The 18,648-nt window shown below is 37.7% G+C and overlaps 1 protein-coding gene across 1 annotated transcript in view; it reads right to left on the bottom strand.

The window, feature by feature from the left end:
• Positions 1–18,118, bottom strand: part of pde3b (phosphodiesterase 3B) — a 71,976-nt gene extending 53,858 nt beyond the window's left edge. The window contains exon 1 of the mRNA XM_059348943.1: positions 17,046–18,118. Coding sequence (XP_059204926.1) covers positions 17,046–17,933 — 888 coding nt within the window. The 5' untranslated portion in view covers positions 17,934–18,118. The remainder of the gene's footprint in view (positions 1–17,045) is intronic.
• Between the last annotated feature and the right edge of the window lie 530 nt (positions 18,119–18,648).

The following is an 18,648-nucleotide window of genomic DNA, read 5'->3' as shown; positions in this document are numbered from 1 at the left end:
ATTTCACAGCAGTTTGTTTTGGAGAGTGGCCTTGCCTGAATGTGACCTTTAGCTGCTTGTTTCTCTCGCTGCTCTGTTGCTCCATGAAATGCAAACAGTTAACTCCGCTGCACGGACAGCCTATTAATGTGTCCAAAGTATGATAAATGACCGTCACTGTATACATAGCTTTTTGACTTTAGAACTTGTAGCCTCGGGTAGGGCTGCACAGTTACTTTCTCTTTTTTTTAACTTTAGTAATCTTTGCTTCAACCAGCAATTAAAGCTAATTAGTTACAATATAGATCATTTATCACATGCCTGGTGCATGAGATCAAGCACTTTTTATTAGTAACAGGTGAAATGTTTGATGATTGTGAGCATGTCTTTGAAGCACACTGAGATTTATTGGTCTGTTTTCCCTCTAATGTAGCTGTAACAGCAAGTAAGAGTAGAAGATGTACCTGTAAGTGCATGTAAGGATAATTATTTACTGTTTGCTATTATTTGGTGTAATTTTTGCATCCAGCTTTCCTTCTATGTTTCAATTTTCTTTCAGATTAATGAGTTCAAATGAAGAAAAAAAAAGTGTTGTGATTATGATTTGCATTAAGTTGTATTTATGAGTATTTTAAGGATAATGTTGCAGCTTGCATTATAACTAAGGCCCCGTTTACACGAGGACACTTTACACACGAGGGTAAAAACGACAAAATATTTTATCGGAAGTGCCTTTTGTTTAGACGGTGACAACGTTTTTGGGGCTTAAAAACGCAAAAATCTGAAACCACCCTCCAATGAAAAGTCGAATCCGCTCAGCCGTATCGTGTTCGTCTATACGCCAAGACACAAAACTCTGCTCAGATCTGCTCACGTCACGTATGCGTTTACGTCACATACATGCTCCAGTACAGGGAAATAAACAAACATGTCGGATTGTTTCCATGCGTCAGACCTTCAAGCTGCTCTGGCAGCTCTAATAAACTTACAGGAGTCTTTCCACCAAATGTACAGGATCTGTAGAGATAGTATTAGTGAACAGAGAAGGATCTGGAATTACCTCTATCATATTTTGGATGAGACCTGGGAGATCTAGTGGATGGTGGATAACTTTGTGGAAGGAGTAGCTGATGAAAATGCCCAAAGATGCTCTTATGGCTTTAAGTGATGCCGCCTGGCATGCATACCCAATCCAATTCACACACTTTAGCGTCACGGTATGCAGCAGATTTGCTCCCGAAAACAGTTACGCTCGTCTAAACGCGGAATAAAAAGTGAAGACGTGACGCCACTTTTGCGTCTTCTGTTCAGACCGTCATCATGTAAATGGAGCCTAAAAATGACAGAGAACTGCATTTTTTCCCCAAAACATGCGATAAAGGAATGTGCAAAATTGCCGTGTTAATGTTAGACTTAAAGCAGAGGAGAAAAGAAACAACTGTTAACCAACCCGGCAAAAAAAAATGCTGAATGCATTTTGCATCTTTTTCTTATCCTGTTTTTGCATCCAACCAACCTGATGTGTACATTTTTTTGATCACCAAGCAACAGTAACAAAAGACTTTCTATATGATCACTATGGGCGGTAAAGTTCACCTTATGACGCAAATTAGTGCATCTTTTAATCCGTGCTTCCCTCGGCCAACTACTCCTGTCTGCAGCCGAGCACCCGGTGCCTAATGCTCCATGCCAGGGTGCCTGCTGTTGATACGTGGCATCAGGTCCACTGTTGATCCAGTTGATCCTTTGATACAGGGTCGGGACAGATAAGGACAAAGGAGGGTCACACTGCAGCCGGCAGTCCAATGCATTGCAGAATGAATCAGTATAAGTCAGGGATCTCAAACTCAAATTACCTGGGGGCCGCTGGAGGCAGTATCAAAATGACCAAAAAAATGACACAAAATTACAAAAAAAAAGGCACAAAATGACCAATAAAAGACACAAAATGACTGAAAAAACACTAAATTACTAAAAAAAAGACACAAAATTACAAAAAAAACACACAAAATTATTTAAAAAAAGACACAAAATTACCAAAAAAGACACATGACCAAAAATAGACACAAAATGACCCAAAAAATACACAAAATTACAAAAAAAGACACAAAATTATTTTTTTTTAAAGACAAAAAATTACCAAAAATAGACACAAAATGACTGGAAAAACACTAAATTACTTAAAAAAGACACATGACCAAAAATAGACACAAAATTACCCCAAAAATACACAAAATGACCACAAAAAAAAAGACACAAAATTACATTACATAACATTTCCACTTCTTCCGGTAACAACAACACGGCAGATAATAATAAACGCTGCGGTAGCAGCTGCCTTTCTTTTTGTTAACGTTGTCATAGAAACAAGTGAAACAAAGCTCCAGCTTGCGCAATAAAGGGACCTTCCACACACAACACGGTAAAGTGCCATTCATATAAAACTCACATTAAACTTTCATATCAAGGTGAGGGCCACAAAATATCGTCACGAGGGCCATAATAAAGTATAACATTAATGGGAGGTTATTACATTATCAGGTTAGCCTTCATTTCGCAAGTCCTTATGATGTAATAATTCCCCAATATTGTAATAATTTAACAGCAGACCACCCATTACTTGGGTTCAAGTGGTGGTTCAAGGATGTATCACTGGAACCCTTTTGGCCAATCCGAGCTCAATGCATCCTCAATGGGGTTTTTTGGCCATATTGGATTTTCCGCCATCTTTGATTTGATCAAAAACCTTCCATTAATGTTATACTTTATTACATTATTGGTAAAAAGTGCATTACATTATCGGGAATTTATGACATTATCAGGTTCTACACAGACGAATGCATTCAACAGCCTCTTGAAATCTAAAGGTGCTTGGTGTTATACTTTATTACATTATTGGTAAAAAGTGTATTACATTATTGGGAAATGCACTTTATTACATTATCGGGAAGTTATTACATTATCAGGTTTTATTACATTTTCAATGGACTCAAGTGCAGATTTTTATGACATCATCGGGGTTATTACATTATCGGGAATTTATGACATTATCAGGTTCTACAAGGCCTTCCAAGGAAGCCAACAGTTTTGGGCGGGCCGCGGCTCCAACAGTATCTGAGCAGCACAGTGTGCATCAGCTGCAGAGGGGGTGTGCGATTAAAACCCCGTGCCCTTCGCTCTGCTCGCTCTGCCATCAGTGAGCCCCATATGACTGCTGCAAACACCTATCTCTGCCCTAGACCGCCCCAGTCTCTGCTGCTGCTGGTTTATCTCCAGCAGCAGCCATAATAACTTACATCACAGTCTTCAGAGCACAAAAGCAGCAGACAAGACCGTCTTCTACTGTACACAGACCGCTGAATTAATGCGTCACTGCTCTGTTTAACTTTTCTCACATAAAAACAAAGAAACTATCTCAGGGATGCCAAGCAAGCCCGAGCAAATTATTTTGTTACGGCATTGTGGCTTTGACGCAGAAGAAATGGACTAAATTATTGCAAAGTGATGACTAAAAACAATGCAGCTGTTCATGAGACGTGAGGAGAAGAAGCACACTATTATTTGAAATGTAGATAAGCTTTCTGTTTGGTCCACTCTGACGGGTCAAATTTCGTGAGCTGTCACAGGAGAGAGAGAAGGGGGGAAGAGAAGGGGGGTGGGGGGGGGTGGATGATACAGGTCCTCGGGAATTGATTACACTGAACAATGGCGAGCAGATCAAGAGCAACCTTGGCCGGATGGGGGAGATATCACGCTGAAGCTCAGAGACTTTCGTCAGACACAAAATCTATCTACGAAATCTCACTTACATTATGTGAGGGGGAGGAGGGGGGGGTCTGGCATTTGAGCCTGTGTGTGTGTATGTGTGTGTGTGTGCTTATGTGTTGGGGGAGGGGCGGACAGGGGTTAAAGTGAGAAAGAAAAGGAGACAGCGACAGACTAAAGAAAAAGTGAAGAAAAGGGGGTGGGGACTGGCCGGGAGCAGTTTCTCCAAAAAAAAAAAAAAAAAAAAAAAAAAAAAAATGTGCCTAAACCTCACCATTCCACAGATTTACTTTTACCAGAAGTCACTCAAAAATAAATTGTGCACAGTTATTGGAAATGGCGATCCTGTTGGTTGAAGTTCGGGTTTTCATTGCAGTGACTAATAGTGCTTCTCAGTTTTGCCCTTTTCAGTGGGATCTGCCCTCAGCTGCTAAACACACACAAGCCCTCCTCTGTAGCTGCGGCTGACGTCAACCGTCACTTAGCAACAGCCTTTTGGTGTAAAAGCAGCAGTGCTGACACCGTTTTCAAAAGAGGCGCACAGAGAAAGACAGAAAGAAATTCAGAGAGAATGAGCGACAGACAGAGATAGAGAGAATGAAACGAGGGGCAGACAAGTAGAAAGCGAGCACAATTTTGGTGCGATTGCTGTGTAATGTCGACGCAAAAATGATAATTGTAAATGAGCATTTTCACTGCCACAAAAAGCTGGAATCACTTTTGTCTGACCATGTATTCAAATGAAAGAATATTAAAAGGAAAACATGATGTTATGTCAGTAAAGTTGTCTGGAGACTATTAACAGTCAGTAAAAAGCTATGGTATGTACTCACTTAAATAAAACTTAAATTTACTACATCCCTCCCCTCATGCTTTAATTCCCACAGCAACAATTCACGCATGGGCTCACGCCATCTATGTCATAGCAGTGTAATTTAACCACAACACCCCGGCCTCGACCCAACCTACCCCAGCTCTCTCTGCTGCACCGTCACCGGACTGAACAAACAGTCAACACACGCAAGGTTCAACAACCTCATCCTGAACTTAAAAGCTCAGTCACCTGAAATGTTTGCATTGTTGGGAACCTTATGGTGTAATCAGAATCCTTCCAGACGGGAGACGCTCTGCACAAAAACTCCAGAACTAAAAGCTCGATTGTGTTGCAAATAAAGCCAGCAGCTTGGGGAACATTTTATCAAAACTTATCTTATCTAGCTCTTTCACATTTGCACATTTTTCATGCAGGGGGAACAGGCAAAGTATGGGGGGCTGACTTGGTAGTTGCAGGAGAAAAAAAGGGTCAAATTAGTAGAGCCAGACAGATATATATCAGTATATTGGCCTATTAAAGGCATATCAATATCGGTGTATATGCTGTCTGATGTGTGCTGTCATGAAAACTTTTTTCACACAAAAAATGCAGCAAATGCAATAATGCAGAAAATGTTGCTAAGTGTGATTTAGAAAGGTGCCATTCATTTTTTATTTTTAAATAGTCAGCAATTGACTGACACTGAACAGTAATGATGTTTATTTAGCTTTTTTCCCCTATTTATTCTTTATTTTCTCAGTTATCATTTATAGAATATTCTGACAATGTAATGTATTGTTTGTATAATGTATAATAATGTTAAATATTATTTTTATGTTAGAGAAAGTAGCTCTCTGGGTACATTAGCACACTTCAAATTATTTGTTTCTCACCAAGATTTAAAAAAAAAAAAAACGTAGATATAGAAGTGTTAGATAATTTATCTTGTTTTAAGATTTCTTTTTTAAGTGTTCAACATGCTTATTTCTAGATTTAACAATCTTAATTCAAGAAATCTGCAAATCAAGTGAAATTATCTGTCCATGCAGCAAGATAATTTCACTCAGATTTAGTGTTTTTATCTTGTTTTTAGACACACCTTTTTTGCAGTGCAGCGTGGTGAAAAATCGACATAAAAAAGGTCTATTTTTATGAGCGGACATTTGTTTGGACCGACATGTTTTTGTGTACATTTTCTTTATACATTAATGATTAAGTGATGGCTGGCTGTCTGTTGCTTCTGTTATTTTATCTGTTTGTTTACTTTTATTTTATTTATTTTTCTTTTGGGTTTCTTCTATCTTTCTTGTATTGTATGTGTCTGTATGTATGTATATGTGCCAAAACTTTGCATAAATAAAATTTACAAAAAACCCCAAGGGGGATTTGTTTTATAACCTGGGATACAGGGTCGTCCATAAAGTTGTAATAAAATATTTTTTCCCTCTAAAAAAAGGTCTATTTTCATTCCAGCTCATAAGAAATGACCATATCAGCCACCATATCGGTTATCGATGAATTTCCCTCCTCTGAAATCAGTATCGGCATCTGTCTCTAACATCCCATATCGGTCGTGCTCCACTAATTAGCCCAAACTTAGTTGATGGCGGTGGCTCGGCGTCCCCCCTCTCCAGACCCACATTTTGGGCCTCAACAATACACAAACTGAGCCACAGATAAGCTTTGTGCAGACAATAATGCAAGCAGATAGACGAGGTCAGGACATCACATCAAGGCTCATTAGAGAAAAATAAGAAAGAGAGGACACGCTGCACAGCTCTTCATACGCAGCTCTAAACAGTGTCAAACAAGCCACAACTGTGTAAAATAAAAAGAAGAAACTAAAATGTATATAAAGACGGTGTGTGGATATTTTGTGAGCCCTCTTTTGACGGCGACTCTTCAGACACCAGAGTCATTAGGCTAAGCTCTGGTAGACCTATCATGAAAACTAAAGAGCTGCAAGCTAATTGCTGGTGATCATGACGCAAACCGTTTCCAGGGTAACCCGAGTTTTGGAGTACCCGCTCCAGCATTTCCTCATCTGTTTGCACTCACACCAGCAGGCTGACAATGCAGCCGCTGCATCCTGTTTCACTCTGCAGTCAGCCAAACACACAGTACCTCGCTCAACTTAACCCTTTCTACCGCGACTCCTGCTGCTGCTGATAAAAAATTATAATGCTTTTTTTTTTTAAAAGCAGCTTTGCAAACTAGTTCAACAAAGCAAAAATATATTTCACAGCATCTGGACCCAATAACAACAAAGCAAACTTTAATGTGCACAATTAAAACACCAAATAATGCAATTATATGCATTTCAAACAAGCTCCATTATATATAACATTCACAAAAGCTTTATAAAGTGTTCACCTACTATCAGATCTACCTGTGGCATCGAAGAGAAGCTGCTAAGAGTAAATTAGGACATCTTGGTCTTGATATTGCAACTGTTACACAAGCTTCTAAACATGGAGGTTAACTTCACACGACACTCAGTTTAACAGCAGCTCGGCTTCACGTTTCATCACACAGAATCATATTAGAAGGAGAAGAAAGACGCACTAAGAGCACATTCACTAAATATTTTTCCATATTTATTCAATGCCTGTGTTATAAATTAAACTGCAGATGCCAGGCAGGACTTTCAAGCTGTTTTACTTTCACATGGAGTGAGATAAATTGTTCACAACATTGATAATATCAAGATAAAAGTGTTCTTAAAATAAAAACACACACACGTAACCTTTAACTGCAGATAACATTTAATGGCCTTTATTTTAAGGCAGTGCACTTTTTCCTCTGTCTGGCTACAGTCTAGTTATATAAAATGTGTTAATAAAAAAAAAAACATGCAAGCTCAAAATGTTATCTTATTTTTATTCATCTTAATTTTCAGCACAATATGAGCAACAATGCAAAATGAGATTGTGGTGTTAAGTGTTTCTGACTCAGTGCAAGAGGTGTAAGGTTTGATTTAATTATATTTTTAAGTATAGTGGGCTTATTTACATAGATGTCATAGGCAGCATGTATGTGGAGGATTGACTGTATATTTAAATATAAAACCACACGCTAGTTTCAGCACACGCAGCTCATCTTGACTGTTGCAGACAGTGGTCTAGTTTTGATAACGGAGGGGGGAGAAAGAAAAAAAAAAGGCAAAAGGGCTCGCAGACAGTTTCCCTAAATGCACAGAGGCTTTCATCTCCACAGATAATACACATGGCTGAGGATGCAAAGTGTATAAAAAGGTACACTGGCTGCAATATAATTTGAAAAATCATTGGACAAAAAAAAAAAAAGCCACATTATTTTTTTTCTTTAACCACAAATCAACTGTTAAATTTAAAAGCAAAAATCTACTATTAGAATTAATTAATTTGTCATCATACTGATGGAGGATTTGTTCATATTACATAACTAGTTCAATACACTTACCCCAGTGTGTGCACTCAAATTTCTGCAAAAAATGTTTTTTGTATAAAATCGGAAATTATACTATTTTGAAATACATTTTAAAAAACCCATCTTTGTGTTATATGTGCATGAATAAGCTGAGTGTTTCCTCCGTGGCAACTTTTCCCTCCTAAAGACTCTTTCTATCCGTATACACCGTATGAAGACGGACCATTTCTCCCTTTCTCATCACTGCTGGAGGCAGACACTATATTCTACAGGGCGATTAATAAGACTTGGCATTTTTTTTTTCTTCTTTGCAATCACCCTGTGGTACGTCACTGGGTTGTGACGTCAATGTTATATCATTCCACATGGCTTTACAGCAAGCGAACGTGACAGCTGAGAGCTGCTCTGCGTTTTCACTGCTCTCCCTTCCAACCTTTTCTCTCTGCAGCCTGCTTTCTCTGTTCTTGTCTGGATGGGGGGTTAGTTAAGTGTATTATTTACCCCTGCCTGCCCCCGTGGAGCGGTAACCGCACAAAAAGAGGGCCTTCTCCCTTGAATTGCACATTGCTCTGCCAGCCCTGCCTCTAAGGTCTTACTCATGAAGTAGAGCTTTTCTGCCATGAAAGCCCAAATACAATAATCCTACTTATCAAATATTATCTCCACTCTATCTACTTCATCTCAAAAAAACTAACTGGGTCCCAGAGACACATGCTGACATCATTTTGGGGGAGGAACAGACTGCAATTCAGGTTGGATGATAAAAAAACAAAACAGTGTTTTGATTTTGCTTTTGAAATGAATAATTATGGAGCCAAATAAGCAGCAGATCATTTGTAAATTGCAAATTCTGGGTCTCGATGTGTGACCCATGGACAGTCTCAATGTGAAAGACACAATTACACGATCCACTGACTTATTTAGGCCTCCTGTTGAAGAAGAATTTGACACAATAGAGGGACGCTGTTAATGCAATAAATCTCGGATTCAGCCGGCCTAACCCCTGGCACTCAATCTATAAAGCTTTGGTTGTGCAAGAGGTTTTCAGCTACTAGGCAGAAACACAAAACTGAGACTTGAAATGAGCATTAATTGAAGCTCAAGCTGGCTAAATGAGAAAATTCTTTTTCCAACACTGCATAATAGATTGTGTTAATAGTGTTTATAGTGGACTGGATTTTCTGTTTTCACGTGCAAATCATGTTCGCACCTTTACCGAGACAGAAGCCTTTGTCCTGATTCATGTTTTCAGAATGAGCAGTTTAACCACTGTTTCAGTACAGTGAAGAGTCTAAGATGGCAGCGAACCATGGAGGGTTTTCCTTCATAGTGAGTCTGACACATTTCAGGATCACACCTCAAATGAGAAGATGTGCTCAGCGATACAAGTTGACCTTTAAAAAAAAAGGTTGACTCATAATGCTGCCATAGCTTGACATGAATATGGATGTAAATCCTTAGCACTTTTTTTTCTGAGTCATGTGGAATGGTACGGGTCTAGTGACGCAAAGTTTTCATCAAAGTTGTCAAAAGGTGCTTTAAAACTTGGTGATAGGATCTCACAGTAGGGCTGGGCAATATATCAATATAAAAGATAAATCGATATATATTTTTAATGTGATATGGAATTAGACCATATCGCATATATCAATATAGTTACTTTATTTTTTTCTTTCTTTCTGCTGTCCTTACTAGGGTTTGTCATATTTAGTTATTTTGTAATGTTTGTTATTCTTTTCTCATATAAATATATTTATTTCAGAAAAAGATTGGCCTATTTTATTTCATAGGCTATTTTTATTTAAGATATGTTTTTATTTAAATGTGCACTTTATGAAGCTTTAATTTTTTTTTTTTAAAAAGGTACTCCTGTTGCTATACAGTATTTATGTTCACTTATATAAACGGTTTCAATAAAACTACTTGTGACATGTCATATTTGACTTTGACTGAACATTTGCTCTCATTTTGCGATAAAAATATCGGGATATATATCGTATATCGATATTAAGCCCAAATATATCGGGATATGACTTTTGGTCCGTATCGCCCAGCCCTATGTCTCAGGAAATATGATTTCTTTTGGCCCAGAATCAAAAACAAATCTATAAATTTGTCTCAATAAAGAAAGACATAACGACCACTAAAAAAAAAAAAAAAAAGCAGTACCAATATATATGATCAGTATGATTTCATGCTTGCAGCATCTTGGTGTTAAACGATATTTAAAGACTGACATCAGTGTGTTGAAACTGTATACCGACAGGTATCTGGTTACGTTTGTGTCATCAGCTGAATTTACATTAAGGGGGTCGATTAAGTTGTACAGTATGTTGATATTGATTGTAACACGTAACACTCATTTGTAAATTCAGCCTTACAAAGTGTAATTCCTGGAAAGCTTGTGGTAGTCATATACAGGTTATCAAAAAAGTAGCACTAGTTTGCTGAAACAAACTGGCTATGGAGTCTCTGGACTGCCTAACCAGTAGGGCTGGGCGATGTGGACCAAAAGTCATATCTCGATATATTTAGGCTGAATATCTATACATATAATATATATACGATATATATCTCAATATTTTTATCGCAAAGTGAGAGCAAATGTTCAGTCATGGAACCGTTTATTTAAGTGAACATAAATACTGGATAACAACAGGAGAACTTTTTTTTTTAAATTGAAGCTTCATAAAGTGCACATTTAAATAAAAAAATATCTTAAATAAAAGCCGCAGCTTGCCTGGAGCAAGAATCACAGTGTAAATTTGAACTATATCGATATGTGAGATATGGTCCAATTCCTTGTCACATTCAAAAATATATATCGATATATCTTTTATATCGATATATCGCCCAGCCCTACTAACCATCCCAGTTAAAGTGAGTCATTGATCATGAGTGACGAGGGTCAGGAGCCCATTATTTTGGGCATACGACCTGAAGAAATCCAGATTGTTGTACCTTGCATGCAACTCTCACTATTCCTAGCACTTGTACGAGACGCAGGGTGAGGAGAAAAAAAGATTTTTTCCCCCAGCATCAAAGGTGTTCTCTTCAGTTTACAGACTATATTTGGTTAAATGTCCTACCTTGTAAAAGATCTGCACACTCGATTTTCTTTCCAATGATTTACACTTCTGTTTTCTGTCTCGTTCTTCTAATTTATTGGCTTGGAGCTGCCTTTTCAGAGCACATTACCACCTCCAACTGTTGATATGTAGAATTGTTTGAATCCAGGAGATGCCATAAAGCCTCTTTTTATGGGGGTTTACAAATTAGAAAAAATTGGGACACAGTATTCTCTGAGATGTTTGTATATTTAGGAGGAAGTATCTCTCAGATATCGCAGCTCTTTACACGCACTGCTGCAGCTCGTAAATTCCCTCAGGAACACGACGAATGACAAGCTCGACATAAACACAACCTCAGGTGTCTGGTGGCACAAGTCTGGCCCTGCTGCCTCTCAGGCCACCGCGGGGCCCGTCGTCTGAAGCAGCACTTTTAGTTTGAATATTCATGATGGTGTCGACTTGCAAAAAGTCTGCACCCACATTGAATGAGTTCACGAATCGATCAGATAGTTAATACACAAATATAAAATCTCAGAAGGATTCTCACGAGGCCTAAAAAGACTAATTATTGCCCAAATATTCCTAATTGTTGCTACAGCCCTTAATAGCAAGGCTGCCATAATGACTACTGATAGTCAACTGATCCAAATGATTAATTTCCCTCAAAATAAAAAAAAAAGACCATTTTGTTTTAGTTAATCTAATTGTATGTAACCTAGACTGTATATTATATAATGCACCACCACATATCAAATTTGTGCTGCAAAGGTTTACAAATTAAACTGCAAAACTGGAGTTTAAACTGTCAACTCCAACATAAATACATTTAAAAAAAATACAAAATATATATTTTTTAAGTTAAGATATCCACCATGTCCCTTTAACTCAGACCTCTTATTATATTAATCACAATGATGTTATCTATTGTTCTGATGGCTTTCCCTACAGAGAGAAATGTGGTTAAATAATGGCAGAAATAAAATAGTTAATAATTTTCTCTGCTGCCCCCGCCAAAAATTTCCCTTCAAACACTATTTTAATGGGATTGTTAAGGTGGTAGGCAGATAACTTTATAGCTTTATGAGTGTTTTAAAGCACCTACAAGAACAAAAGGTAATCAAGAACTCTCCCTACCAGTTGTACAGTGATATCGAAGGAAAAGATCCATTCGAATAATATTTTTTAAACAATGCATTGGTTTAAAATATTAATGTTGACACAATTTTTGTATTAACGACATTGATAATGCAGACTTATTGCAGAAGTCCAACTTGATTAAGCCAACAAACCCAACAGAGTTGAGTTAGAATAGATTGCCACGGCTGGGTCAAATGGCATTTCCATTGTGTTCTACATGGAGACAGCTCCGAGGCATTCATCACAGTAAAAAGGGAAAGCTGTGTTTACACCATTATCCATTTTTTAAAGTTTGTTGGTCGTGGGTTAAACTCTTTGTTAGGTCCTTTTCACTGCTTAGAGCGTTCAGTTACCTGCAGTGTAATATAATATAATTCACACAAACTGATGACGTTGGTTAAACTGATTACAATATAATTGTTTGAGGTTTCCTCACTGTCTCCATAACGTGTGTGTGTGTGTGTGTGTGTGTGTGTGTGTGTGTGTGTGTGTGTGTGTGTGTCTAGTTCATATCTCTCTGACCGTTAGTCAGACTGACCTCAGATTTCCTATGTGGCTTGTGCATGGCACGAAGGTGTGCATTCTCGATTTTGAAGATTTTTGAATTCATTTTTCAAAATATCCTTATTTTACGTAGGACGTGTTGCAACATTGCACTGTTTCCGATCGGACGCCTTTTAGGGGAGCTCCGCCCCCTTTTAGTGGAGCTCCGGCCCATTGTGTGATAGGCCTACACCTGGTCAGTAACACAATTCACTCTGGATTTTCACCCTGACTCATCTCATTTGGAAGTCTATTTAGCCTACCTATCTTTAGGAGTTTTAAAGTGGCTACAAGGTTCGATTTTCCAATAATATTCTAATAGTTTCCAGCGAATATCAATGTTCAATGTGTAAGTGCTGGATGTTGTGCGTACCTTATGGAAAGTAAGTGTTTTATGGAGTTGCAGTCATTGTAGTGTGGCATGTAATGTACGAATACATACTTCCTACAGGTACTGCACTAGTCTAGTTTAATTCAAAATCAAGACTTAGTTTCCACATTTGTGACAGTATGTAAAAAAAAATGACCAAATTCGAAACTGCACATTTCCAAGGTGATGATGAACTTGCAGTTTATAAAACCACGTGTTGCAAACTCCTCTTCTTTGCAACTGACAGACAGAAAGCCAATGAAGCTCCCAGACAGCAGAAGGGGGGGGTCGACTGTTTGGTGTGCAAGTTGCGTGTGAAGATGAAGAACATGTGTGACATCACCAGTGAACCCTGAGTGACTCCTTTCAAAGTCTGCCTTCGTGCCTTTTTTTTTGCCGGCCTCTGACGCAGAAACCGTCTCATAAATACATAGATAAGTTATATCACATACAGAGGATCTTTTCTTTTTGCTCAGCTTGTGGTTCTTGCAGACTATATTTCCTCATTATCAAAACCAAAGAAAGGAAAATCTTAGTGCCATCATGAGCTGAAATTCAAAACATCTCCAAAATCTGGATTATAAGAAAAACAACCAGCTTTTCTCTACTTTATGGGCTCATATTGTAAACTATCATACTATCCCAGTGAGGAGATCTATCCCAGCATGCAGTGGGAAGAACACCTCAGCAGGTTGCCAGTAAACTGCATCATTGGGCTAACACCTACAGATGGATGGACACCACAACGTTCACAACAAACTTTACTGGCAGAGATGTTGTTACATCTGTTGTTTTTTAAAAAAAGGACAGTATGAAGATGACGCAGACTGTAACATGTGCTGTCAATGTGAGTTATCTTTTTCCTGAATATGGATTGCGATGCATGTCAGATAGTCGGCTTATAATATGGCGCAAAATATCCATAACCTATAACTTCTGCTACATCACTTTTGCACAAATCTTTCTTTTTTTTACACATTTTCTAAGTTTTTGTCTACAATAAACGTTTGTGCAGTTCTACAGGGAGAAGAAAAAGAGCTTTAACATCTGTTTGGTATGCAGGGCGGCCAAATAACAAAGCAACTGAACCAGAAGATTTATGTAGCAATTAAAAAAAAGGATTACCAATTCAAAAATACATGGTTTGTCAAATCAAAAACAATGGAGCGCCTTGGTAGCCAAATGGTTACAGAGCATAAGAGAGCTGCTCGGTTATGGAAAAAATGAATTATTTTGGTCAGTATTGAGATCACGATGAACTTTGGAAAGCTTGTGCATTTATTGAACTTTGGAAAAAATACATTTTTATATTTGCGAATGTTTCTTTTCTTTTAAATATCCTTTAACTGGAAAAACTGAAAAAATATATTAAAAAAGAGAATTATTAACATTTAATATAAGCATATATTATTTAAAAAAATAACTACAAATAAATTAAATTAAATAAATAACATCAACTATGTTGTAATGTTAACTTCTACAACCTACTGAAATCTACTAAACAATTCAATTAAATTCAAGTTTATTGCTTACATACTCAATTATACATGTATAACCAATAGTGAAACACTAAACATATGTTCAATTTAAAAAAATAATTAGACCAAAATCATTTAGAACAGCTAAAGACGAGACAAAACTAGAGAATGAAACGAATTGTGGCAAAAATAATCACATTATCTTGATGAACTTGTTTTCATAATCATTTGAAGCCAAAATCATAATTGAAAATAAAATGAATTTTATGAACCTAGCCCTACTGTAAACCCCGTTAACGCAATATCCCAAGTTTGATTCCCGGCAATGAGTCCTTTGTTGTCCACTCTCTCTTCCTGTTTACAGTCTTTGTTCAGATAAAGGCAAAAATGTCAAAAAGAAGTTGAACTTCAGTGTTCCACTTGCTGAAAACTAAAGGGCCAGTTCAGTTTTACTCAGGACATCCGTCAGTCTCAAGTTTTGGATCCCCAGTCCCCAAATATGTCAAAACTAAAGTACTACAACAGATGTGAGTCAAATATAAATGTGAATTTTCATTTTGCTAATATTCAGTGTTCCTGAAGTTCTTTTTTCTGCAAATAATGTTGGAGAAACATATTGGTGTTTAAAGCTCAAATCAGTATCTTTCTCTTCCAAATGAAAAAGGTTGGCAAATTATACATAAAACGTATGTTAAAAAAAGATATATCAGCCTTTATATACATTTCTGTTGCTGATTTTCAGTTAAATTAAATGCATTCTTGGTTCTACTGTTTCTGTGTGTTATTAAATAAAGCAAAAGGTAAAATGGTGTTAACACAGGGTTTCCAATGATCCAACCTCTTTTCTTCTGTTTTAGTTTTCATGCCCTGTTTAAGGCCTAACTTAACGTGACTGCTAATCTGCTAATAGCCCAAAACACAATGAGGTGGAAAAACAACTGCTGGAAATATCTCGACTGACACAAACTGGATATACATTTTTAGTCCTCTTATCATTTCTAACAAAGCTTGAAGGACACAAAAACAATGTGTGTGAGCTGACGGCGTGGCGTCCACTAAAGAACTGCATGTTTTTCTTTTTCAGTGACAATGATGTTGGCATTTATCTACGCACAAATTAAGGCAACAGCTTGCATGAGCTTTTTGTCCACAACATATTGCATGCAACACAATACTTTAATTTAGACTCTTGATTTGTTTAGGTGTATTGGTTTACGAAAACTAATCCAAAGTAGAAAGAAGCATCACTTTGTGGTGGACCTGTTAGCTACTGTATGCAAACAGACAGGTTTTATACAGCTTGTGTGGGCTTGTGTATACAAGCAAACAAAAAGAAGAAGAAACACACGCTGAATGTGGACTGTAGACACTGAATAATCCCTGCGCGTGCTCACCATCATTTTGTTTTGTTGACTGCTACAGTCAGATGGGACTGTGGGCCACATCACTGGCTGAGCTGCTGTTTGTGTTGTTATTCTGACAGCAGGATGTAGATAAACCCTCACATTTCATTGATTATATGGAAAATAAACTCTTAAATGAATATATTCCCAACAAAAACAGTATATTATGGATGTCATGAAGTGCTGTAGGCAAGTAGATTGCACAAAAAATCATGAATGTTCATTCTAAAGTGTGTATAGTTTATGGCTGTGTATCGCCAGGAACCAGACGATGTGATGCGTATCATGATAAGGGATTCAATACATTAAGATGTAGAGAAAAACTGTAAAGAAGGAAATACATTGTTTTGTTTTTTAATCTAATTTTGGACAAAGAACACACCCCTATATGCATGAATCTTTTTACGATTTAAAATAAAATAAAGTTTACTTTTTTTATGCAGTTTTTTAACAGTGAGATCTGCATTTGCATTTATCACAGTTGCTCTAACATGCAACATCATAGCACTACTTTTTTCTGCAAATATTCTCATGTTATTAATCTGTTATTCTAAATGTGATATATGATATAATAATCTATGTATTGTTTTTATGAATCAATGCATTATCACAAAACATAATATGGCAATACCAGAACATATAGATAATTTTCTTACGCTCCCTATTATAGGCTATAAAACACACTTTTTTATTATTTGGCTGAAATGCTGAATTTTGGCCAAAGACCTTGTCTAACATTATACATTATAATTAAACTTGCAGTGAAATAACAATGCAAATTTAATTAAACTGAAAATTAGATTGCTAGCTACCTGGATTAGTCATAATAGATATAATATCATTCACAATTCAATGCTCACTTACTTATTGCATGTGAAATCATTTTGCTGATGTAAGGAAGTGGGGTTTTTATTCTGCATGAGAGTAGTTTGGTTTGGCTTTGTGGGCTTTTTCATGATATGAGACTGGGTGTTTTTTCCTCCTGTGGTGCACATGTGTACTCGGGTGTCTGTGGAGGATCAGTGGGCCTACTTTTGAACAATAACAACAGACGTGGTCCTGCAGGAGAAGACCTACCTGCTCTCTGGATATGCAGGGTAACGAAGGTCTGCGAGGCATTTTACAACTGCCATAATAGCTGGTCGACGTTTCCCCCAGTGAAACACAACTGGACCTTCTCCTAGGTCTGATCACCGGGACCTTTTCCTCCGCGGTGGAAATCCCACTCGGTGCTTCCCTCGACGGGTAGTAACGGTCAAAACAGAGCCCCAACAGGGAGCCCGAAACCCCCGCAAAGCAGGCGAAGAGCGGTCTGAGCAGGGCAGGCAGACCGCTCAAACTTGTGAAAGAAACCAGCCACACAACGCTGGCAAAAACCAGTATAAGAACACTGTGTTTGAGTTTGAGAGTGGGGATCAGGGTGAGCAGACCCACACATCCCAACACGAATAACAACCTGCCCACCATTTGCATCTGGTGTTGGTCCTCTCCCCATTGCAAAAACCGCAAAACCAAAAAATCCCCGAGGTAACACGATGCTGGCAGTGACACGAGCCAACATTTGCTGCTCTCCTTCTTTTTCCTCCTCAGGTAAAAGGTGAGAAAGAAGAAAGCACATCCTATGCTGAATAAAGGACTGATGGACTGGGAGAAGCCCGACAAAAAAGTCCGCAAATCCCAAAGCGAGTCACTTTGCAAGCTCCTAGAAATGAGGAAAGAAACCGCGAAGATCACAAACGCGCCGACGTACACGGCGGAGACCTTTAACAATTTTGAATTGAGAATGTCTTCGTTGCAAAACCTGCACACGTTAAACAAAAATCCCCTGTGATGGTCCTGTTTGAGAGGGGTGACGCAGCTCTTCACATAGCCGTTCCTGAAGCCCTCTGAGCTGTTTACACTTCCAGCTCCGTCGTGGTGCCTTATTTTACTGTGCAGAAGCTCTCCTTCCTCCCGTGCAGCCATGGCTCGACTGTGGCTCCTCGTCTCCACGCTAAAGTCCCCCCTCTTCCAATATTCACGCCGTATTAACGCTCAACTACATGACAGCAAATGCACTCCATGGTCACTCAAACGTGCTCCAGCACTTGGACTAAAGAAAGAAGGTGAGATGTTGTTTTTACAGAAAAGGGGCTCTGTGTCGCCGCCTACAGGCCACAATCTGAACCGCAGGGCTTTGTAATGTGGAGCGCTGAACCAATCCTGAGCTGCAGCTTTAATATAATAATATCAATATACTCAGAGGCTGCACTTAATGATAAAACTCCAATAATAACTTCCCTTTCAAATTCATATTGTATATATGTATTTTTTCTTTGTATGTTTTATCTTGTATATCGTATATTTTAATATTTATTTTTCTCTGATTGTTATGCATGTTATTATTGTATTGCCTTTATTGCCAATAGATCCACCTATTTCTTAAATTATATTATTATTTGTTATTATGATTATGATTATTGTTATTATTATATTATTATTATTATTATTATTATTATTATTATTATTATCATCATCTTTGTATATTGTATATTGTAATATTTCTTTTTCTCTAATTTTGCTGCATATTAATAATTTATTGCCTTTATTGCCAATAGATCCACCTATTTCTTATATTATATTATTATTTATGATTATGATTATGATTATGATTATTATTGTTGTTGTTGTTGTTGTTGTT

This window comes from Centropristis striata, chromosome 2 (genome assembly GCF_030273125.1).
Source record: "Centropristis striata isolate RG_2023a ecotype Rhode Island chromosome 2, C.striata_1.0, whole genome shotgun sequence".
Taxonomy (NCBI): domain Eukaryota; kingdom Metazoa; phylum Chordata; class Actinopteri; order Perciformes; family Serranidae; genus Centropristis; species Centropristis striata.
Note: the sequence above shows the minus strand (reverse complement) of the source record. Positions and strands in the feature narration are given on the sequence as shown.